The sequence below is a fragment of the Protopterus annectens genome, chromosome 13.part0, assembly GCF_019279795.1.
Source record: "Protopterus annectens isolate FY-2018-M chromosome 13.part0, PAN1.0, whole genome shotgun sequence".
Lineage (NCBI taxonomy): Eukaryota > Metazoa > Chordata > Ceratodontiformes > Protopteridae > Protopterus > Protopterus annectens.
This window is the reverse complement of record NC_056747.1, coordinates 96,128,972-96,153,575: the sequence shown is the minus strand read 5'-3', so window position 1 is coordinate 96,153,575 and position 24,604 is coordinate 96,128,972. Positions and strand designations below refer to the sequence as shown.

Sequence of the window (24,604 nt, the reverse complement as noted above, 5' to 3'; positions counted from 1 at the left end):
ATGTTTCTAACTCCATTATTTCCCTACATTGCACCTGGCTTGTACCATTGTTTTGTTGATGGTACTGTTAATGAATGGGGATGTTTCTAACTCCATTATTTCCCTACATTGCACCTGACTTGTACCATTGTTTTGTTGATGGTACTGTTAATGATTGGGGATGTTTCTAACTCCATTATTTCCCTACATTGCACCTGGCTTGTACCATTGTTTTGTTGATGGTACTGTTAATGATTGGGGATGTTTCTAACTCCATTATTTCCCTACATTGCACCTGGCTTGTACCATTGTTTTGCTGATGGTACTGTTAATGAATGGGGATGTTTTTATCTCCATTATTTCCCTACATTGCACCTGGCTTGTACCATTGTTTTGTTGATGGTACTGTTAATGATTGGGGATGTTTTTATCTCCATTATTTCCCTACATTGCACCTGGCTTGTACCATTGTTTTGTTGATGGTACTGTTAATGATTGGGGATGTTTTAACTCCATTATTTCCCTACATTGCACCTGGCTTGTACCATTGTTTTGTTGATGGTACTGTTAATGAATGGGGATGTTTCTAACTCCATTATTTCCCTACATTACACCTGGCTTGTACCATTGTTTTGTTGATGGTACTGTTAATGAATGGGGATGTTTCTAACTCCATTATTTCCCTACATTGCACCTGGCTTGTACCATTGTTTTGTTGATGGTACTGTTAATGATTGGGGATGTTTCTAACTCCATTATTTCCCTACATTGCACCTGGCTTGTACCATTGTTTTGTTGATGGTACTGTTAATGAATGGGGATGTTTCTAACTCCATTATTTCCCTACATTGTACCTGGCTTGTACCATTGTTTTGCTGATGGTACTGTTAATGATTGGGGATGTTTTTAACTCCATTATTTCCCTACATTGCACCTGGCTTGTACCATTGTTTTGTTGATGGTACTGTTAATGAATGGGGATGTTTCTAACTCCATTATTTCCCTACATTGCACCTGGCTTGTACCATTGTTTTGTTGATGGTACTGTTAATGAATGGGGATGTTTCTAACTCCATTATTTCCCTACATTGTACCTGGCTTGTACCATTGTTTTGTTGATGGTACTGTTAATGAATGGGGATGTTTCTAACTCCATTATTTCCCCACATTGCACCTGGCTTGTACCTTTGTTTTGTTGATGGTACTGTTAATGAATGGGGATGTTTCTAACTCCATTATTTCCCTACATTGCACCTGGCTTGTACCATTGTTTTGTTGATGGTACTGTTAATGAATGGGGATGTTTCTAACTCCATTATTTCCCTACATTGCACCTGGCTTGTACCATTGTTTTGTTGATGGTACTGTTAATGATTGGGGATGTTTCTAACTCCATTATTTCCCTACATTGTACCTGGCTTGTACCATTGTTTTGTTGATGGTACTGTTAATGATTGGGGATGTTTCTAACTCCATTATTTCCCTACATTGCACCTGGCTTGTACCATTGTTTTGTTGATGGTACTGTTAATGAATGGGGATGTTTCTAACTCCATTATTTCCCTACATTGCACCTGGCTTGTACCATTGTTTTGTTGATGGTACTGTTAATGATTGGGGATGTTTCTAACTCCATTATTTCCCTACATTGCACCTGGCTTGTACCATTGTTTTGTTGATGGTACTGTTAATGAATGGAGATGTTTCTAACTCCATTATTTCCCTACATTGTACCTGGCTTGTACCATTGTTTTGTTGATGGTACTGTTAATGATTGGGGATGTTTTTAACTCCATTATTTCCCTACATTGCACCTGGCTTGTACCATTGTTTTGTTGATGGTACTGTTAATGAATGGGGATGTTTCTAACTCCATTATTTCCCTACATTGCACCTGGCTTGTACCATTGTTTTGTTGATGGTACTGTTAATGATTGGGGATGTTTTTAACTCTATTATTTCCCTACATTGCACCTGGCTTGTACCATTGTTTTGTTGATGGTACTGTTAATGAATGGGGATGTTTTTATCTCCATTAATTCCCTACATTGCACTTGGCTTGTACCATTGTTTTGTTGATGGTACTGTTAATGATTGGGGATGTTTTAACTCCATTATTTCCCTACATTGCACCTGGCTTGTACCATTGTTTTGTTGATGGTACTGTTAATGATTGGGGATGTTTCTAACTCCATTATTTCCCTACATTGCACCTGGCTTGTACCATTGTTTTGTTGATGGTACTGTTAATGATTGGGGATTTTTCTAACTCTATTATTTCCCTACATTACACCTGGCTTGTACCATTGTTTTGTTGATGGTACTGTTAATGAATGGGGATGTTTCTAACTCCATTATTTCCCTACATTGCACCTGGCTTGTACCATTGTTTTGTTGATGGTACTGTTAATGATTGGGGATGTTTCTAACTCCATTATTTCCCTACATTGCACCTGGCTTGTACCATTGTTTTGTTGATGGTACTGTTAATGAATGGGGATGTTTCTAACTCCATTATTTCCCTACATTGCACCTGGCTTGTACCATTGTTTTGTTGATGGTACTGTTTATGAATGGGGATGTTTCTAACTCCATTATTTCCCTACATTGTACCTGGCTTGTACCATTGTTTTGTTGATGGTACTGTTAATGATTGGGGATGTTTCTAACTCCATTATTTCCCTACATTGCACCTGGCTTGTACCATTGTTTTGTTGATGGTACTGTTAATGAATGGGGATGTTTTTAACTCCATTATTTCCCTACATTGCACCTGGCTTGTACCATTGTTTTGTTGATGGTACTGTTAATGAATGGGGATGTTTTTAACTCCATTATTTCCCTACATTGCACCTGGCTTGTACCATTGTTTTGTTGATGGTACTGTTAATGAATGGGGATGTTTTTAACTCTATTATTTCCCTACATTGCACCTGGCTTGTACCATTGTTTTGTTGATGGTACTGTTAATGAATGGGGATGTTTTTAACTCTATTATTTCCCTACATTGCACCTGGCTTGTACCATTGTTTTGTTGATGGTACTGTTAATGAATGGGGATGTTTTTAACTCCATTATTTCCCTACATTGCACCTTGCTTGTACCATTGTTTTTTTGATGGTACTGTTAATGATTGGGGATGTTTCTAACTCCATTATTTCCCTACATTGTACCTGGCTTGTACCATTGTTTTGTTGATGGTACTGTTAATGATTGGGGATGTTTCTAACTCCATTATTTCCCTACATTGTACCTGGCTTGTACCATTGTTTTGTTGATGGTACTGTTAATGAATGGGGATGTTTCTAACTCCATTATTTCCCTACATTGCACCTGGCTTGTACCATTGTTTTGTTGATGGTACTGTTAATGAATGGGGATGTTTCTAACTCCATTATTTCCCTACATTGCACCTGGCTTGTACCATTGTTTTGTTGATGGTACTGTTAATGATTGGGGATGTTTCTAACTCCATTATTTCCCTACATTGTACCTGGCTTGTACCATTGTTTTGTTGATGGTACTGTTAATGAATGGGAATGTTTTTAACTCCATTATTTCCCTACATTGCACCTGGCTTGTACCATTGTTTTGTTTATGATACTGTTAATGATTGGGGATGTTTTAACTCCATTATTTCCCTACATTGCACCTGGCTTGTACCATTGTTTTGTTGATGGTACTGTTAATGAATTGGGATGTTTCTAACTCTATTATTTCCCTACATTGCACCTGGCTTGTACCATTGTTTTGTTGATGGTACTGTTAATGATTGGGGATGTTTCTAACTCCATTATTTCCCTACATTGCACCTGGCTTGTACCATTGTTTTGTTGATGGTACTGTTAATGAATGGGGATGTTTCTAACTCCATTATTTCCCTACATTGTACCTGGCTTGTACCATTGTTTTGTTGATGGTACTGTTAATGATTGGGGATGTTTCTAACTCCATTATTTCCCTACATTGTACCTGGCTTGTACCATTGTTTTGTTGATGGTACTGTTAATGAATGGGGATGTTTTTAACTCCATTATTTCCCTACATTGCACCTGGCTTCTACTATTGTTTTGCCGGTGGTATTGTTAAGGGGTGCAACATTACACCGTGGGTAAGTTAAAGGATATGTGCCATGGGAATATTGGAGATGGCTGACTATCATACATATTAATTTATCCCACTGATAATTTGAAGGGACACTAAGTCAAATTCTGTATGCAGTTCATCGGTATTGCATGTTATGCTACAACATTTATTTTTCTTGATTTTGTAGGTTTTTTGCAAACCAAGACCTGATTATAAATGAGGTTACTAAATCAGTTATTTTATTGATAAAATAAAGACATACAGGTTAAAATCTTACAAGTCTAAACAGAGATACACAATATTGGAGAAGGATATTATAGCAAGCCAAATGTAAAGCATATTTATAAATCCTAATCTGGTTTACAGTAATGTGATTATCATTCTATCATTTAAAGGAACATGCTAATGGTAGTCCTGTCATTTAAAAGGAACACTGTAATGGGTGCTGTCTCAGATAAAAAGTCAAACCCTAACCAGAAGGTTTCCAAAAGATAAGCACTTCTGTAGTGGCATGATGTATTGGTTTGTCTGGGTTTCATTAGCAGTGGCCTTGCAAGCCTTGCCATTACTGCACACCATCTGGTCATCCCATTGTTGGTCAGTGTGCAGCCTGTCCACTCCTTGTCAGTAAATAAGGACATAAATACAGGCTATGTTATTGTGGGGGGCATTAGAAGGATTTTGTATAGCAAGCCCTGTGGCTTAGAAGTTTTGGCCCTATTCATTAGATAACCTAATCTCAGTTAGTGTCCGCATACTGGACAAGGTAGAATGGGAGTGATCAGATGGCCTATCCTACAGGAAAAGGGGGTGTTAGTGCAGTTCCTGCCACAGGAATGCCAGCTGGAAGAAGGCCTTTGATATCCTGATCCAAAGAAAGTAGGACTGACAGCATATCTCTCAACTGTACAGATTTTCACAGAATGTTCAAATTTGTGCCTCATATTTTTGGCCTGTTCCTCATGAAATTTTGATTTTCTGTAAAATCACTGGCAAATCATTGAGGACTGAAGTCAGAAAATAATGACAGATATCCGAGTTTCAGACTTTATACTCCAGAAATTTCATGCTAATGAAAAATTGTTATTCTATCAACTTTCTAGGTTTGTAAGAGCAATATTTAAAAATTGCCCCTATTTTTGGACCTTTGTTCCTCCATTATATATGCCTTTGTCCAGATGTCTTGGTCTTAGAGGTTGAGAGGTAGGATTGACAGGTACAAGCAGTACATACTCTTGCAGAGCACAAATGTGTGAAGTGTGCACCTACACTAGATGCAACACAGTGTCAGCCAACAGAAGGCAAACAGTATACAGAAAATCCTCTGCGCCCAGCTAGATGGTAGCCGAGTTCCTGGTTTTTAACTTCTACTCGCAGCATCCTTCTCTACCTGTTAATCCATGAATAATCAGACCATATGGGTATAGGGACATGATGGTAAAGGAGCAAATGGGCTGAACAAATTGTACATGTCTAAATCTGCCTGTATAATTTTATTTCTATTAGGAAACATACACTGGCTTCATTAGAAAACATATTTTCTTGCATTGCAGTCTTTATTAGGATGGTTCACTGATCTGCAATTAAAAAAAAGCAAAATAAGTATTCTATACAAACTTCATGTGTTGTTTTTAATAAATAAACCTACATTTATCCATCCACTATAGTTCCTAACCCATCCAAACCCAGACCTCTTTACAGTGCCACCAGAAGGTACAAATTCCCTAGTGTCATATTTCTGAAATGAAGAAAAATCTCCGTAGAAAAGGGCAAGTACTACTTCTCTTCCTCTGTTGCCCATGTTGATGTGTCATTGGTCCTTATGTTGACAACAGACTATACACAAACCTGAAGTTTGAATCCTATCAGAGCCAATTATGTAGAAACATCATAGCAGTGAATAAGTCATCGCTTCCTGTTTCTAACAAGTTAAAAACAGGTAACAGCAGTACTTCAGAGGAAACATATCATTAGCTTTCTGCTGGCTGGCTCTCGGGGATCATATATAGAAAACTCAAATCATTTCCAGTATCAGTTTCCTGGCTTCATGTCTGCTCCTAACAAATCGTCCTATAACAGCCCAATCTTCCTGTTCCATTAGAACACCATGTGACTTCTATGTTATAAAACTAAGTGATACCACATTGTTCATTCGTGCAAAATGTCTTTAAACACCATTTGTTCTTTCATTTCCAGAAAATTACAGATTACAGAGTGCCTATGAGAAACACCTCATCATTAAAGTGGTTTTGGTAAGTAGAAAAATTGGAGTCAGTATGTAGTCTATTGATGGAATTGAAGCCATTGCCTGGGCAGTTCTGTACTTTCACCATTTCTGTCATGTTTACAAGATTAAGCTGACATCTTCATTTAATGTTTTCATTAACCACAACCCAGATACTGAAAGTAGAAATCAATACACTAGTCGGGGCTTTCAGTCATTTCTAGAGCTCCAATACTAGAAAAGGCATAAATTACTGGGAGAAACTGTGCCTTCGTAATGAAGCAGGTATCAGTTATCTATGTATTAGATGTACTTCTGCTTAAACTTAGAGGGTTACCTTTTAAATGTCATGGGAAGAAGATCTAGGATTTATTTCTGTTACTCAGTTTTCAGTTTTAAAAGACAATTGTTTTGGAACTTTGTGTGAATGGCACAGAGCTGTTTCTTTGCACTTCCCCTCTAATAGTTGGCTGCTGAGAGTAGCAATGGCATGCAGGCAATTAGAAGTTAGCAGCCCTTCTCTTCAGCTGCTGAACTTCAGTCTAATTGCTTATCATTCTGTTCAGATGTCCACTTATAGAGGAAGGTTTACCTGCAAAGCATGAGATTTTACACTCAACAAGAGGGGAGAACAACTCAATGCCTTTGTATTGTGATGGGTTTAAGAATCAACAGTGAAAAGGAGGGTAGTGATACAATGTAGAAGAAGCTGGGAGCATAATCCACGTTATAATTTAGGATATATATTTGTACTCCTTTTTCATAACTTGCAAATCAGTCTTTGTTTTATTTCTCAATGTCATACACTCTTTGAGGCATGTTAGAATTAACAGAAATGGTAATTTGTTCAGAAACTGCCATTTAGGAGACTTGCAGTTAATTAGCCAATTGCTGTTCTGTGACCACTTGGTCTGTCTGCAGAAGATGCTAATTTCTTTTCCACACTTCCAGGACTTCCAGGACTATAAATAATCTTGTTTTCTTTATGTTACAGTTTCAGTTTGTAAATTCTTACCTAAGTCTTTTTTACATTGGATTCTACCTCAAAGACATGGAGAGGCTAAAAGAGGTAAAATATTTTTTTCTGTTTACTATTCTGACTTTGTATATCAGCTGCTTGTTAACATTTTCTTGAGAAATGGGGTGGAGGCATTTATAAGACTGGCTGAAACTGTGTGCTTGCTTTGGTTAGACTATGTCAGGCTACTTAATCTTCTTGTTATAGCCTAGGGCCTCTTTGTTGTCATGCAGTGGGCCATCACAGATACCAGTACGGTTTAACAGTAGGACTGGACAGTATAGAGGTTCTAAGGGGTTTCTGATGGCGATCGAACTCATACACTTTGGAAGTTCAGAGAAAGAGCAAAGATGTTCAAAAAATTTGAAATCGGAGACCAGTGGTTTCCAGTATCATCCCATCATGACCAGCATTCTTAGCTGCTGCCTATGTTCTCGTTTCAGTTGCCCAACTAATTGCTTTGCAGCCTATTTCACTGTGTCAGACTCTGTATTCACAGAGTAGTAGCCTTTACAAATATGTCATTAGACTCATCTATGTTTGTGCTTTCAGAAGTTAAACTACCATTATATTGCCTTCATAAACTGCCCAGTCATGCTAACAGAAAAGAGTAAGTACATAAAACAACAGTTGTTCTTTCCTCGATCCATAAATGGTACTAGAATTTAATGGATCTTTTTGGAGAAGAAAATGCTTGTGGATTGCAGTTCACATCTACACCCAGAAGAATTTTTGGAAACATTAGTATGTCATCAATGTATTTTTCACTGACTGTTTCTTTCCATGGCATTTAACTGGAAGCATCAGTATATAAATCAGTGGTGCACAACCTTTTTATGGGGAGGGCCACTACACAAATTCTTAATGCATCTGCGGGCCACCTCAAAACATAGTAAGTAGTTACCAGTTAATAATAGGTACAGGTGACTAGCATTTTTACTTAAGACGGCAGTAATGAAATTGCTGTTTTCTACATCAACTTTGCGTTTAATTTTATTCTGGCTTGCAGCCATGACTTTTTACAAACTCTTGCAGAAGTTTACTACTGTTTACAGACTACAAGTTATAAACAACAAAGACTAGTTACTTCCACAGCTAAAATTAGAGGTGTGCACAACTGCAGTCATTTAGGTAAGTAAGCACATGATGGAAAGTTTGCATAACTGGAGTAAGGCATAGCATTTTTTCACATTTTTAAAAAAATTTTGGTTACTCTCTGGGGGCCGGATGGTGTTGCATCGAGGGCCGGATTTGGCCCCAGGGCTGGATGGTGTTGCATCGAGGGCTGGATTTGGACCCAGGGATGGACGTTGTGCACCACTGATATAAATGCTGTAAGGCAAATAATGCCATTGAACTTGAAACACTGGGTCATTGCCTTGTGCTGTTCACCTGTTATCATTCACAATGTCCTTCAAAAGTTCTATCCCTGCATGTGCACTTTTATCATCAATATCCTGAAATATGCTTTCAATTCATATTGTTTGGTCAGCTGCAGTGTGCTTAGTTAATGGTTGTTCCTCTGTGTGTTCTGAGAGTAAAACCCAGTTATGTTAACTCACCCACAGCCACAGGATATGCTACTGTCACCCGAAGAATTCAAACCACCTCCTCCAAATTTGTAACTCAGTGTTCCTCACTGCTATACATTTCAACTTTGAGTTAATTTGACATATGCTTCTTCAGACTGTTAATTTGTATAATCAGCTGATTCTATATAAGAAAACATTCCAGTCGTATAAAAACAGAAAACAGGTAGATGTATAACATTTTAGTTTAACAGTTATGTAATTAACGCTGTGTATATTTTTACATAATTATATATAAAACATTTTAACATTATACAATTATAGTCTCTGTAATGATACACATGCTCAATTGCTGAATGATTGAGAATTGTGTATCAACACGCATTATGTTGAAAGACTACAACAGAATGAAACATGGGTCTTATAGGGGGGGAAAGACCAAGCCTCTGTACAGAATCCAATCCAAAATGATCAAAATGGACTTTAAAATGGATCCATAGGAGGGACAAGTCCTCTCCTCTATGCAGACCCAATTGATTAAAATTTTTGCTAAAATGGGCTCAGTCATTCACACATTGACCAAGTGAATGTTTAACTATACAATAATTGTTCTAAATGTTTTATGCATTGATTATGTGACTGAAACGTTTTCTTATGTAAAGTTGGAGACCAAAAGTGTTTGCTGTTTTTTCTTAACAAGTCCGTATGCTTTAATTTCACCGCCTGCTTTTTTTCCTTTCTTTCTTTCTATATTTGTTTTAGAGTTTTGTCGATATTGTTGTTTTTTTGCCATTTCATTATTGTTTAGTGTGCAAAGCCTACCATTCAATTTAAACCAGCTTTGCGGTTTAATGTTACAGCATATTTTTAAATATCTTTTTCGTTTTAATTTAGTTGATGAATAAAAGACAACTGCCAGCAGGCACTTAAAATAAAGATAGCTTTCGTCATATCTTTATTTTTCAATAGTATTTTTTGTACAAATGGTTTGTATTATTTTATAATTAGTAATTTTATAATAAATTGTACCCCAAAATGGCATAGTAGGCTAGCCATTCAATCACAGTGTTGTTTTTTTTTCAGCAAAGACTATTTCACAAAAATACATTTTGCATCTCCACATTACAGTATCATTTTGCCTTTCTTTATCCTTTAGTGTACCCAGCCAACAGGCACAGATGTGTACTCTATCCAAATTTCTTTCTGTAATTTTTGAAAGAACCGTTACTGGATTTTTTTAAGAAGCACTCTGATTTTTGTTAATCACTTGCTCTTAGACAAAACTATATGATCTATTTGTTGTTTTAACAAAGAACAATAGGTACTTTTTTGGGTGGGGATAGTTGGTACCCCCTTCCTCACTCACTTTACACAAACAAGAAGCTGTATTTGTTAACAGAGAGAAAAAGTCACTTTGGTTTATTGCATGTATGTAATTGCTGCAGCTAAACTGATAAGCAGATAACACCTCCCCCATTTCCATTCCAACCCACTTATCCTCTGAACTCATTGTTTTTCCTTTCTGGCACCAGCCCCTTCGGCAGGACAATCCAACATCTTCTAACCCTCTCAGTGAAGAGGCATTTTGTTGGTTATTACTTAAATCTTAACCCCCACCCCAGCTGTCATTCATGACCTCCTCTCTCTCTTCTGCTGTACTTTCTCCCAATATCTCTCTCTATTCTTTTTGTTTTTTCCCACTGGATACATTCCCAGTGTTGTTAATTTTTCCTTAAAATCTGTCTCTTTTGCCCTACTTACCATTTAGATTATCTTCCTTTGGGTGACTTCCAGATGTCCTGTCACTTGTTTCTTGTTTGATGTCTTCCTTCCTGTTTGTCTTCCAATGCTGGATACAACAGTTGTGGTGTTATCATTTCTATATGAAGGGAAGGATGTCAACTGCAACCCTAAAGAGCCCCCACCCCCCAATGGCACACATCAGCGTTTTCCAGGTTGTTGCTACTATATTTGGAACATGTTCTGCAGGAGTCATTCTTGGTGTAACTGTTACCTTAAATCCGTCTTCTCTGTATCCTCCAGAGACACCCCTTATTTGATACTGTGCTGTTTTATCTTGTCAAGTGTATTACTCTGGATGACATTTGACATCATCCTTTATCACTTAGACATAAATTTCCTTTACAAAAGAAGAAGTGCAATTACTCAATTTTTGCCTATCAATACAAGAGGATTTTAAAATTAACATTTGACATAATCCTTTATCAGTTTGACATACATTTCCTTTACAAAAGAAGAAATGCAATTACTCAATTTTTGCCTATCAATACAAGAGGATTTTAAAATTAACAAAATCCAAGGAATGCTGATTAAAAACTGAGTAGAAAACAATGCCTAGATTCAATAGTGTAGATCTACCCAGCAACTGATACTGAAAAAAGGAAGACTGCCACATTGGAGGAATGCAAAAGACCTTGTGAGAGGAAGACTTAGCTGAAAAATATTGTCAGAATGTCAGCTCCCATTAAACCATTTTTTTTATTAGAACAATTTATAAAATAATTTTATCTTCTTAGAGTGATAAAGCACAATTATTGCATAAAACTCAAGAACTAATCAATTTTTATTAGTTTCTTATGATTATTCTTTAAGACCCAATGGTGATGCATCAGTTGATTGTCTTTTTAGTAGAGTTGTCTGGTAAACTGTAGAGCAAACATACATTTATACACGGTTTTGGCTACAAACAAAGTAAATGTAAATAGCGAAAGAATTATCTTTACAACTTGAAATTGTAGTGGAAACGTGTCGTGCCTCCTTTCTTCCAACTAAACAGGATGGCATATTATGGTTTGTTCTTAGACAGCATGTGAAGAAACAGGGTGCCTGAGATACACTATTGTCACATGACTCATTACTTACAAACTGCCAGTCTGGAAGTTCAGTCTTGAAAGATTTGTCGATCTCTGGACATAAATATAGTCAGATACTCACAGAGAACTTAGCAACAGCTTTCATAGGGGTTTACCAAACTAATCTCCAGGCTTCCTATCTTTTATGTAACAAAACTCCCAAACAGTGGGATAAATACATATTGAATAAACATGGATTTGAAAGCCATAGTTTATACCATTCATCAATGTCCTTTCACCATAATTTTTTATCCTGCTTTTGAATATCAGTTGTGAGAATAAAGGTACATTTTATCCAGTGATGCCTTTGTACTTACACAGAAAAATATATTTCAGTGCACAGTATAATAATAAATGTGGAGTGAAATGGTTACATCTGTGTAGGTGAATAATTTAGATATCTTCCATGTAGCTGAACCATCCCTGGCTCTTTTATTTGTAAGCAATCCTAGCACCAGTTTCCTAACACTAATGATTAGCCATCGAGATTTTGCAGTTTTCAAAGTAAGAAGAATCTTACAAAGTTCATTTTTTTGTTTTTTTTTAAATAATGTTAATATTCTTCTAAAATATAGCCTCCAGAAAAATGTCCTGCAGATAAAACCTTGCTGCAGTTGCTCCTTTTCCTTTACCGAACCACAGAAGGTATTTGCCATACTTCTATTTAGCATAAGGTCTGAGGCTGGGTCTGTATATTCAAGTGGAGTATTTGTTTTCTATAGACATCTGGCCGTTCAGAATGGAGGCGAAGTTCTGATCAAAGAACCCTGTGTCAGATGCCCTCATACTCCTGGTCATTACCAACATGGGAGATAGATGCTCCACACCAGGGGTCACCCCCTCATTGGTAAGGTCTGACCATAAGCAAATCACCCTTGACATCCACATCCCACCTCCACCCCCCAGTAAGGAAACCTCCATAAAAAACTTCTCCAAAGCCAACTTCATGCTACTCAAGTCAGAAGTGACAAACTTCGTGACACCCATGCAGACGGGAACTGAAAGTTCAACTGTTGAATCCTACACTAAGGCACTGTACGAGCATATCCACTCATGCATAAATCATGCCATCCCAAATAGAACCAAGATGCTCTCATCCAAAAAAAGGAAGCCAATCTGGTGGTCCCCTGCCATAAACAAACTTTACAACAAAAGGAAGAAACTGTTGCAGAAAAGAGGAAAATCCCAGGATGCAAAAAACTTCCTTACCAGCCTCAGTAAGAAACTGAGATCCCTCATAAAATCCTCCAAAGCTAGTTACGAAAATAAAATTGCCAAAGATTCCAAAGACAACCACAAGGCATTCTATAGTTATGTCAAAAATCTAAATGGCAATGCTCAGATCTGCTCTGAGCTAAAACAGAATGGCATTAAATATACTGATCCCAAGGATATTGCCAATATCCTGGCAGAGCGATTCAGTGCCAACTTCACCCCCCTCTCACCCCCTAAATGGCCCATCTCAATACCGGACGATTGCCAAATTCCGGTAATAACGGCCACACAGGTAAAAAACGCACTCTCCAAAGCTAAGAATACAGCATCCATGGGACCAGATGACATCCCGGGCTGTGTACTACATGAACTACAATATGAACTGGCACCTCACCTAAGTGTCATGTTTAATCATAGCCTCACCTCAGGTTTTGTGACCACTGAGTGGCGCAGAGCTACAGTTATCCCACTCCACAAGGGGGATCCACCTTGGATCCCGGAAACTACCATCCCATCAGCCTGACAAGCCTTATCTGCAAGGCCATGGAGCATATTATCATGGATCTTATAAACAAAGACATTGGCAACCTTCAAACACTGGACCCCACCCAGTTTGGGTTCGTGAAGGGCCGATCTTGTCTCCTGAACCTGACTGACTTCTTCGAATCAGTCTCCAGAGCCATGGACAAGGGTAAGGTGGTCCACACAGCCTATCTAGACCTTGTCAAGGCCTTTGGCACCATCCCCCACTCTGGAATCATAGATAAACTTACTAAGCTGGGCATTAATCCCTACGTCACCCAATGGGTTGCTAACTGGCTTACTGATAGAGCCCACACTGTAAAACTAGCCAACTCCAAATCCAGCTCCAGACAAGTGACAAGTGGAGTACCTCAGGGTTCAGTCCTGGGACAGCTCTTGTTTGGCATCTACTTCTCTGAAGTACAGGCCAACACTAAGGGACTCTGGATAACAAAGTTCGCAGATGACCGCACACTGGGAGCCATTACTGAATCCCCAAATGGTGTGGATACTCTACAAAAGGGCCTTACAGAAACAGATGCTTGGTGCCAGAGCCATGGGCTCAAGCTCAATGCCAAGAAATGTATAGTTATCCCCTTTGGGAAAAAACATGTACCCACAAATTACCACATAGGTGGCAGTACACTAAACACCGAAAGTCTGATAAGAGGCTTAGGGACACAGGTGGACAGTGTTCTCACCTTCGATAACCACATCACCACAACAGTCAGGGAATCCTTCTATGTGGCACACCTCATCACTAAGGGCTTTTCATCCAGAAAAAAGGAGGTCATTGTCCCACTGTACTCATCCCTCATTAGACCCATTATACAATACAACACCCCATTTGATATGTACCTTTCAAGACATCTGCAACAACTGGAAAGGCCGCAGAAATACCTCACTAAAAGAATCACAGGCCTAAAGCAGATGCCCTACGCTGACCACCTTAAAAAACTCCAGCTATACTCTGTCGCATATCGTCTACTCAGAGGCGATCTCTGCTTAACATACAAGGCCATGTCAAACCCAGAGCTGTTGGACATGCTACACTTAAAGAAATCCCAATCCCTCAGAGCCGCACGCTCCAGGGATCTAAACCTTGTTATCACAATAAACAAAACATGCTGGAGGGATAGGTTCCTGATCCAGAGACTCCCCAGACTCTGGAATAGACTGCCCATACATGTCAAGCAGAGTGCCTCTTTGGTCCTCTTCAAAAGAAACCTTGACGATTGGATGGGAGAAAGGAAATTCACGAAAAAAGCAAACTGTTGACAGGTTACAAAGTTCTTCAGAAATCACTCAGAAGTCACCAAAGACGTTAAAATTTAATCAGAAGCTTTCGGGTTATCCACCCTTCATCAGCACATAAAACTATCAAATTCATCACATTTAAATAGAGGTAAAATTGAAGTCACATGATCAAGCCAGCCATACACATTACACATACACTTTCGCATCAATTAATTCTTAAACTATACACAAATATACATATATATATATATATATATATATATATATATATATATATATACTTTTCAACATGTTCAAATAATGTACTATTTATAACTAGTTACTACTAAATATATGAAATATAAAATCAACAATAATGTTGAAAATTTATAATATTAAAATATTACAAATTCAAATATCAATATAATAATTCATCATATAATTTCTCTCTGCCTTTTTATCAATACAGGTTTCAAACTAACAGTACTATTCAAGCCTGGTGGTATATCGGCTTGCAGCTTAACTATCCATTCGTATTCTCTTAATTCTAAAATATTATTTAAATCACCCCCTCTTAACCCTATATTCAACACATTTATGCACCTAAATTTAAATGTATGCATCTGAAACTCCATAATGTGTCTATATAAACCATTTGTCTGTACTTTCTTTTTTATTTCTGACCTGTGTTCTATTATGCGGTCCTTTAACCTCCTTATCGTCTTTCCTACATAGAACGCCATGCATTGTGTACATGTCGCTAAATATACTAATTTTGTCATATTACAGTTTGCTTTACAGTGAAAACTAAACTTTTCCTTAGTAACAGGATGTTAAAAGCATTCATTTGATTCATGGATATCTATGCAACATGTACAATTGTGGCATTTGTATGTTCCCACTCTACTTTGTAACACAACATCTGTTTAAGTGTCTGATGGTTAAACAGATGTTGTGTTACAAAGATTTTAAGAATGAGGAAGTGATGTTACAAAGTAGAGTGGGAATATACAAATGCCACAATTGTACATGTTGCATAGATATCCTTGAATCAAATGAATGCTTTCAACATCCTGTTACTAAGGAAAAGTTTAGTTTTCACTGTAAAGCAAACTGTAACACGACAAAATTAGTATATTTAGTGACATGTACACAATGCATGGCATTCTATGTAGGAAAGACGATAAGGAGGTTAAAGGACCGCATAATAGAACACAGGTCAGAAATAAAAAGGAAAGTACAGACAAATGGTTTATATAGACACATTATGGCGTTTCAGACGCATACATTTAAATTTAGGTGCATAAATGTGTTGAATATAGAGTTAAGAGGGGGTGATTTAAATAATATTTTAGAATTAAGAGAATACGAATGGATAGTTAAGCTGCAAGCCGATATACCACCAGGCTTGAATAGTACTGTTAGTTTGAAACCTGTATTGATAAAAAGGCAGAGAGAAATTATATGATGAATTATTATACTGATATTTGAATATTATAAATTTTCAACATTATTGTTGATTTTATATTTCATATAGTTAGTAGTAACTAGTTATAAATAGTACATTATTTGAACATGTTGAAAAGTATATATATGTATATTTGTGTATAGTTTAAGAATTAATTGATGCAAAAGTGTATGTGTAATGTGTATGGCTGGCTTGATCATGTGACTTCAATTTTACCTCTATTTAAATGTGATGAATTTGATAGTTTTATGTGCTGATGAAGGGTGGATAACCCGAAAGCTTCTGATTAAATTTTAACGTCTTTGGTAACTTCTGAGTGATTTCTGAAGAAAGGAAATTCACCCCGGGGTCCGGGGAAGTAAATAGTGTGGGAAGAAATAGCCAGGGAATTGTTATGGTTAGGCTTGTATAGGCCCTAGGGCTGATAGCCTAGTAACAACCTATGAACCTATATATAGGCGAAGCCCCCCACCTGTTTTCGTTTATAATGTGTAGTTTTTCTTGTATTTTCATGCTTTTAAGCGAAAATAGGTGTGCCCCCTGTCAAACTTCTGAAGTAGACCCATATATAAATATATATACACACATATATATATATATATATATATATATATATATATGTGCACGAGCACACACACAGATACTAGAAATACATTTTATATATATATATATATATATATATATATATATATATATATATATATATGTGTGTGTGTGTGTGTGTGTGTGTGTCTCTCTCACTCTCTTTATATATATATATATATATATATATATATATATATATATATATATATAGAGAGAGAGAGAGATATTAGGTATAGATATATTTATCTATGGTTTACTATGGTTTTAGCATTTGTAACAATGTTGAATTGCATGCCAAATTCCACTTGTTTGAACTGCTTTTCTTGCCCTCCCCTTCTGGACCCATGTTAGCACTTGTTCCTCGTCGGTCAGGAGATTCGATGCTCAACATTATTCGAACAAGTGGGTGTGAGTATTCTCGTCTTGTGAATTCATCACCCTCCAAAAGTCAATACCTTTATTGAGCTTGAATAGTAATAGCTATAGAGTCAGGTACTGACTTTAGCTTTTTTGTGGGTTCATGCAAAATAATGTTTCCAGTCTCAACCTTGTATTTTCTGTCCTGTTTTTTACTGACTGAACCTTAACTGTCCATTCACTCTTAACTGTGATCACGTAATTCTCACTGGAATTTATTCATAGACTTCATTCATGTTTTATATACTAACACTTATTTATTCTTAAAATGTTATGTACTTATTTGTTTGATGTGCTTTGTGTGCATGTCTGTATGTTCTGTGTTATACCTTACACGGTCCATCATCGTCCAGGTCTTAACTCATTCATGGCTCACTTGTCTACCTCTCCATTCTCCCATTCTGTGTATCTGTTCTGCAGCTGCTTTCCCACTGTAAGAAAGTCCAATATGTCTGATTGCAGATAAGAGTTCCTGCATCTTTTCAGAAGTACACATCATAGAATAGCTGGGTCTGCTTCAACGGGCAAAATGGAACTAGATGCAGAGACCCCCCCTACACACACAAGGAAGGAGAACAAATCAAAATGACTTATTTGGGATCATAAAGTGTGTGATAAAGGGATGATCTGAAGAAAACTAAGCCTTCAGCTGCTCAAATCATCACCATTATAATGTGCTTCATTGTACTTTCCACATAAAATTTTTACCAGATGGTAAACTGAACATGTCTGTAAGATTTTAGCACCCCAGTTCATACACTCAAGAAGCATATCCCAGTTAAAGTATGTTTACTGACTCCAGGGATTATTGGTTCTGCTCAGGTTTTCTTGCCCTGGCTGCTGTTCTCCTTGCTGTAATTGTCACCTGTATGTACCACAGGTATCTGTGCATCTATATCTTCACTGTATATTTGTTTACCTTCCAAGTATCAAATATTGTACCACCTATATCTGTAATTCTCACTAACTGTAGCTGAAAAAGGTAAAGTTTAAGCAGTATGCCCATTTGGTTCTCAAAAGCTACAGAATTAAAAAGAGCTGTTTTCCCTATCATCTGTTTTACTGACCTTTGCTACAAGGTCAGGCTGGCCCTTTCCCTTACTGTCATATGTTCTCCCTGTTCTGTGCCATTCCAAATCCTGAGTGCAAGGTGGTGTACTTGCACCCTGCCCACTTGTACATTTAACTGTAGGACAAATCAAACCTACCTAGCCAGGTAAAGCCCACCGGAATTTCACTACAGTCTTAGTGACTGAATGGGTGAGGACCACCATGCAGGTTTTGTTTATGCTGGTTCTCCCATAATTCCTGTGTCCATTGGACATTTATCAGAGCGCTAATAAGTAGGCAGCCATTGTAGAATATTATAGAAGTTCCATCTTCCCAACCTCCATGATCTTTTCCCTCCAGGTAATCCTTGTACTTTACTAAGTACAAGCCACTGGCAGAACACTTTAAGCAGTACAGTTTTCTATGACACTAGAATCACCCTTTTTCACTTCACTAAATCTCACTGCCCTAGCGGGTACCACTGGGGCAGTTTCCATGCACACTGTCACTACATACACCGCAGCACAGCATTTATACTGGAACTTCAGTTATACTGCTATCCATAAAGTACATCCGAATCTCTGACCTGTATCCTATAAGACAGATTTGTTGCTAGAGAGGGTGACCTTGCTGGATAAACTTTGATGATGAGATAATATATAAAACAAAAATACTCTATTTCCCTTCTATCATCCCAGTGATTTTTTTCCCAAGAGCAGTATGAGGAGACTTAGCTAAAACGGCAAGAGGGGGAGTAGTGCATGGTTTGGCATTTTCAGTTTGTTATTAATTTTTAAAATTTCTGTTTCCAATTTAATTTTGTTTTTAATTTTTTTCTTTCTGTTTCTTTTTCTGTCCCTTTCACAGCTCCTGTTAGTCTTCTCTCTGTCCCCAAGAGTCTCTCGTCATGTCAAAGATGTCCTTCTCTCTTTCATAACCTGCCAACTTCACCTCCTTTTCACCTTCTTTAAAAGATTCCTTGATGTGCAGTTCTGGAGACTGGTCTCTGGCAAAGTATGAACTCTGGAAGCTAATTCATCTATGCATGTTGGAGTGTGATAGACACTATTTTAGTGAATGTATAGTTTTAGAAATAACATAATTGCTTTTCTCATATGCATTAATAGGTTTTGAAATAAATGTATTGAAGGTTGCTTAGTGATATTTTTAATTCTGAAATCAGATGTCCATTTATTAAGTTTCTATCAGCAGCAGTAAAGCATTGTGTATTATCTGGCTAAGTCTGGTTCAGCTGTATCTTGGGGAACATCATCCTTTTAGCACCCCCTCAATACCACAACTAAGATTTTCCACGAGTATGTAAGCATATTACATGCATTTAATAAAACAGGAACAAACCACTTGCTGACAAACATGATAAACGCCCAGTGCTCCAGAAAAACTTGAATAATATTAATGAAACCAAAAGGAGCAACTAGGCTGATGCAGAGTCACAAGTAGAAATGAAAGGCAAAATCCTCAGGTTAAAATCCAAATGAAAGGCAAAATCCTCAGGTTAAAATCCAACTTTAATTCCACTGCAGGTCAGATAAGCGCTTTCACTCATTCATTTGAGCTTCATCAGATCATGTAACAAAGACCTTCAAGTACATAGGCTACATTTATACAGTTAAAACATCTCCTATTGGCTGCTTATTGTTACATATTCATGAGTTAATCTAAGCTTAAAGATATATGCACATATAAACATACTGAGATGTATAAAATGAATATAAAAAACATATAAAAAACATATAAAAACTCTCCATGAACACTCAAGATGCTCTAATAAATATGTATATATATGTCAAAAGAAATCTATTTCAAGGGGTAAAAACATATATGTTCCATCATTTATTATAAAATCTACAAACATTCCTCTGTTTGTTTAACATAGGTTTAATGGAGGCTCTCTCATTGAGACCTAAACCCCTATCTGCTCTCAATCTAACTATCCACATACTCTCCTTACTCTCAGTATGGTTCCTGATGTCACCTCCTCGTGTACTGGGTTTAATATTCTCAAGAGCTCTAAATAGGAAATAATGTTCAGGACCTGCTTGGGCTACGTGCTTAGCTAAGGCATTGTGAGGTGAAGCCTTCCTAATGTGGTAAAGGTGTTCTCTTATCCTGTCTTTAAAACGACGATTGGTTTTGCCAACATAAAATGCATCACATATTTGGCACACTGCCAAATAAACTATATGAGTAGTATCACAGGTAGCTACAGCACGTATGCTAAAGTTAGTGTGCATGTCAGGATGTTCAAAAATGGACTGGGGTCAAGAGAATTACAATAATTACAGCGTCCACATGGTTTTGTGTGTTCAAGAGGCATTGACCATTCATCCCTTTTTGAATAACATAGCATTCTCCTTAAATTTAATTTGTTCCTATATAAAAAAGAGGGTTTAGTCCCCACAAGTTTACTGATGCTGTCATCAGTACAGAGAATAGGCCAGTGTTTCGTAATAATATTCTTGATTGCTGGACAATCAGTACTATATGGTAAAGAAACCCTTACATGAGTTGATCTATCATCTCTACCATTGTCTGTTGTAACGGATCCACCAGTAATAACTGGTCCAAAATAAGGGGCTGCTCTGTTCAGTCTAAGTTTATTGACATATAAGAGATTGGACTCAATCTCTTGTGAGCTATAGCCCCGTTCTTCTAGCCTTATCTTGAGGTCACTCACTTCATTTAGGAAGCCTTCTTCTGTGGCATTTAGCCTAGAGGTTCTCATCCCCTGGCCTCTAATGATATTCTTAAAAATATGCTGTGGGTGCATACTATCACGCTGTAATAGAGTATTAAAATAGCAAGGTTTCCTATAGACACCTGTATTAATCAAACCACATGCTAACTTTTCTATATACAAGTCCAGAAATTCTATCTTCTCTCTAGAATGATTCATACTGAAGGTTAAATAGCCAGTGAGGTTGTTCAATATAGTATGGAACACAAACAAATCATCAACACTGCCTCTCCATAAAACAAAAACGTCATCCACGAAACGACTATAAAAAGTTACATGTTGTTTAAACATTTCTAAATTAAAGAGACTCTCAAATTCCCAAAATGCCAAAAACATGTTTGCATAGCTGTTGGCACAAGGTGTGCCCATGGCTACGCCACCTCGCTGTTGGTAAATCTTGTTGTCATAGGTGAACAGATTGTTATTCAAAATGAGTTCAAGGAAATGTACAATGAGGTCTACTTTAACTGATGTATATTCGCTATGTAAGAGTAGATACTCAGTGATATAAATCAGGCCTATGTTATTTGGTAACACAGTAAACAAGGACTTGATGTCAAACGTTACAAAAATCAAGTTATCAACGTCACAAATGCCACCTAAGCAGTCATACAAATCTGTTAAAAACTGTTTGGAATCTTTCAGTACAACTTTGTTCTTATTTAATATAGGTCGCAAATGTTTCTCAACATAGACAGAAAGGTTTTCAGTGATCCAACCCTGACCAGACACTATGGGTCTCATTGGTGGGTCATTAATATTATTCAAGTTTTTCTGGAGCACTGGGCGTTTATCCTGTTTGTCAGCAAGTGGTTTGTTCCTGTTTTATTAGCTTCATTTTTTCTTGCTGACTTTGGAGCAGAGTCTACTACCAGTGAATAGCGTTTGCTTAGCGCATAACTTTTGTTTGTATCTTTACCTTGCATACAGACATTTTTGTATATTTTGTGCCTTTGCACTATTTTCTCTATTATGCAGAGTCAGAGTGAAACTGTAGATATTGAACTAGACTATGAGCCCCGAGGTGTAGACCTGGGCCCAGTCGCTCATCTACAGAAGAGGTTTGAACAGAATCTCGTCTGTTCAACAGTCACTTCCTGGCAATTCGGTGCTTTGGAGCGCTTTGATGATGCGGATACGGCGACACCCGACTTGGATGAGCTACAACGCCTGTTAGACAGTCTGGCATTTTGGGAATTTGAGAGTCTCTTTAATTTAGAAATGTTTAAACAACATGTAACTTTTTATAGACGTTTCATGGATGACGTTTTTGTTTTATGGAGAGGCAGTGTTGATGATTTGTTTGTGTTCCATACTATATTGAACAACCTCACTGGCTATTTAACCTTCAGTATGAATCATTCTAGAGAGAAGATAGAATTTCTGGACTTGTATATAGAAAAGTTAGCATGTGGTTTGATTAATACAGGTGTCTATAGGAAACCTTGCTATTTTAATACTCTATTACAGCGTGATAGTATGCACCCACAGCATATTTTTAAGAATATCATTAGAGGCCAGGGGGTGAGAACCTCTAGGCTAAATGCCACAGAAGAAGGCTTCCTAAATGAAGTGAGTGACCTCAAGATAAGGCTAGAAGAACGGGGCTATAGCTCACAAGAGATTGAGTCCAATCTCTTAGATGTCAATAAACTTAGACTGAACAGAGCAGCCCCTTATTTTGGACCAGTTATTACTGGTGGATCCGTTACAACGGACAATGGTAGAGATGATAGATCAACTCATGTAAGGGTTTCTTTACCATATAGTACTGATTGTCCAGCAATCAAGAATATTATTACGAAACACTGGCCTATTTTCTGTACTGATGACAGCATCGGTAAACTTGTGGGGACTAAACCCTCTTTTTTATATAGGAACAAATTAAATTTAAGGAGAATGCTATGATATTCAAAAAGGGATGAATGGTCAATGCCTCTTGAACACACAAAACCATGTGGACGCTGTAATTATTGTAATTCTCTTGACCCCAGTCCATTTTTTGAACATCCTGACATGCACACTAACTTTAGCATACGTGCTGTAGCTACCTGTGATGCTACTCATATAGTTTATTTGGCAGTGTGCCAAATATGTGATGCATTTTATGTTGGCAAAACCAATCGTCGTTTTAAAGACAGGATAAGAGAACACCTTTACCACATTAGGAAGGCTTCACCTCACAATGCCTTAGCTAAGCACGTAGCCCAAGCAGGTCCTGAACATTATTTCCTATTTAGAGCTCTTGAGAATATTAAACCCAGTATACGAGGAGGTGACATCAGGAACCATACTGAGAGTAAGGAGAGTATGTGGATAGTTAGATTGAGAGCAGATAGGGGTTTAGGTCTCAATGAGAGAGCCTCCATTAAACCTATGTTAAACAAATGGAGGAATGTTTGTAGATTTTATAATAAATGATGGAACATATATGTTTTTACCCTTGAAATAGATTTCTTTTGACATATATATACATATTTATTAGAGCATCTTGAGTGTTCATGGAGAGTTTTTATATGTTTTTTATATTCATTTTATACATCTCAGTATGTTTATATGTGCATATATCTTTAAGCTTAGATTAACTCATGAATATGTAACAAGAAGCAGCCAATAGGAGATGTTTTAACTGTATAAATGTAGCCTATGTACTTGAAGGTCTTTGTTACATGATCTGATGAAGCTCAAATGAATGAGTGAAAGCGCTTATCTGACCTGCAGTGGAATTAAAGTTGGATTTTAACCTGAGGATTTTGCCTTTCATTTGGATTTTAACCTGAGGATTTTGCCTTTCATTTCTACTTGTGACTCTGCATCAGCCTAGTTGCTCCTTTTGGTTTCATTAATATTACATGCATTATTTCATTCCCCCTACCCAAAGTCAAGTAAAGGCAAGACTCAATGTTTTACAAGATTAATATGTACCTCATAAAGTGGGGTCCATAGCAAAAATCCAAGGATCTCCTATCAAGATCATAATATAGAGACCCTAAGTTTGAAAAAATGTTACAAAAAGAAAATATTTGGGGTACTGACGATTTCAGGCATTCGCCTTACTAAATTTTTTTTGAAGAACTTTTTTTGGCTGAGTAAATCATCTGTAATTTGCAATTATTGCTTAGGAGATAAAAAAAGCCTTCATCCTTGTAGTGCTTAAGCCCCTTTTCACAGTTTAAAGTTCCATTGTCACAATTTTCATTTTAGATGTACTGAAATTTGCTTTCATGTGTAGTTTTGCTTTCTTCAAATGGCACTTCATTAAAAAAACTGATGGTATTAATGAGCTTTTTCGAAGACACAGTCAATGCTATTCTATCAGGACCATTATTTACAAGTGCAGAGACTTCTAAAATGGTCAGAACCCAGAAGGCCCCTAATACAGATGGTGTGATACTACTCTATTTACATGGCACCAGTCTGATAACTTAGGCTGGTATATAAATAGAGCTTCTCAAGTGGAAGTAGAGTTTGGAACTGGACCAGGCAGCTGCCTGGCATCTCTGCTGTCCTAGGATTGCCAGTGTGCACCACCCGAGTTTGTAGCCACCATGTGGCTTTGACATGATTACAACAGTGGTTTCCATGTTGTTGAAAGTTACTGTGTATGGATCATTCCACCTTACATTTAGTCCTGTTTGTGCACA

General features: G+C 37.3%; 1 protein-coding gene across 2 annotated transcripts in view; it reads left to right on the top strand.

Annotated features, from left to right (window-relative positions):
* The window catches only part of ANO8 (anoctamin 8), a 751,060-nt gene that overhangs the window by 614,080 nt on the left and 112,376 nt on the right, over nucleotides 1–24,604 (top strand). Inside the window, exons 11-13 of one of the 2 annotated variants that reach the window (XM_044090659.1) lie at nucleotides 6,262–6,317; nucleotides 7,284–7,358; nucleotides 19,070–19,216. In XM_044090659.1, the coding sequence (XP_043946594.1) occupies nucleotides 6,262–6,317; nucleotides 7,284–7,358; nucleotides 19,070–19,216 (278 nt within the window). The remainder of the gene's footprint in view (nucleotides 1–6,261; nucleotides 6,318–7,283; nucleotides 7,359–19,069; nucleotides 19,217–24,604) is intronic. The other variant, XM_044090660.1, reaches the window with a different exon arrangement.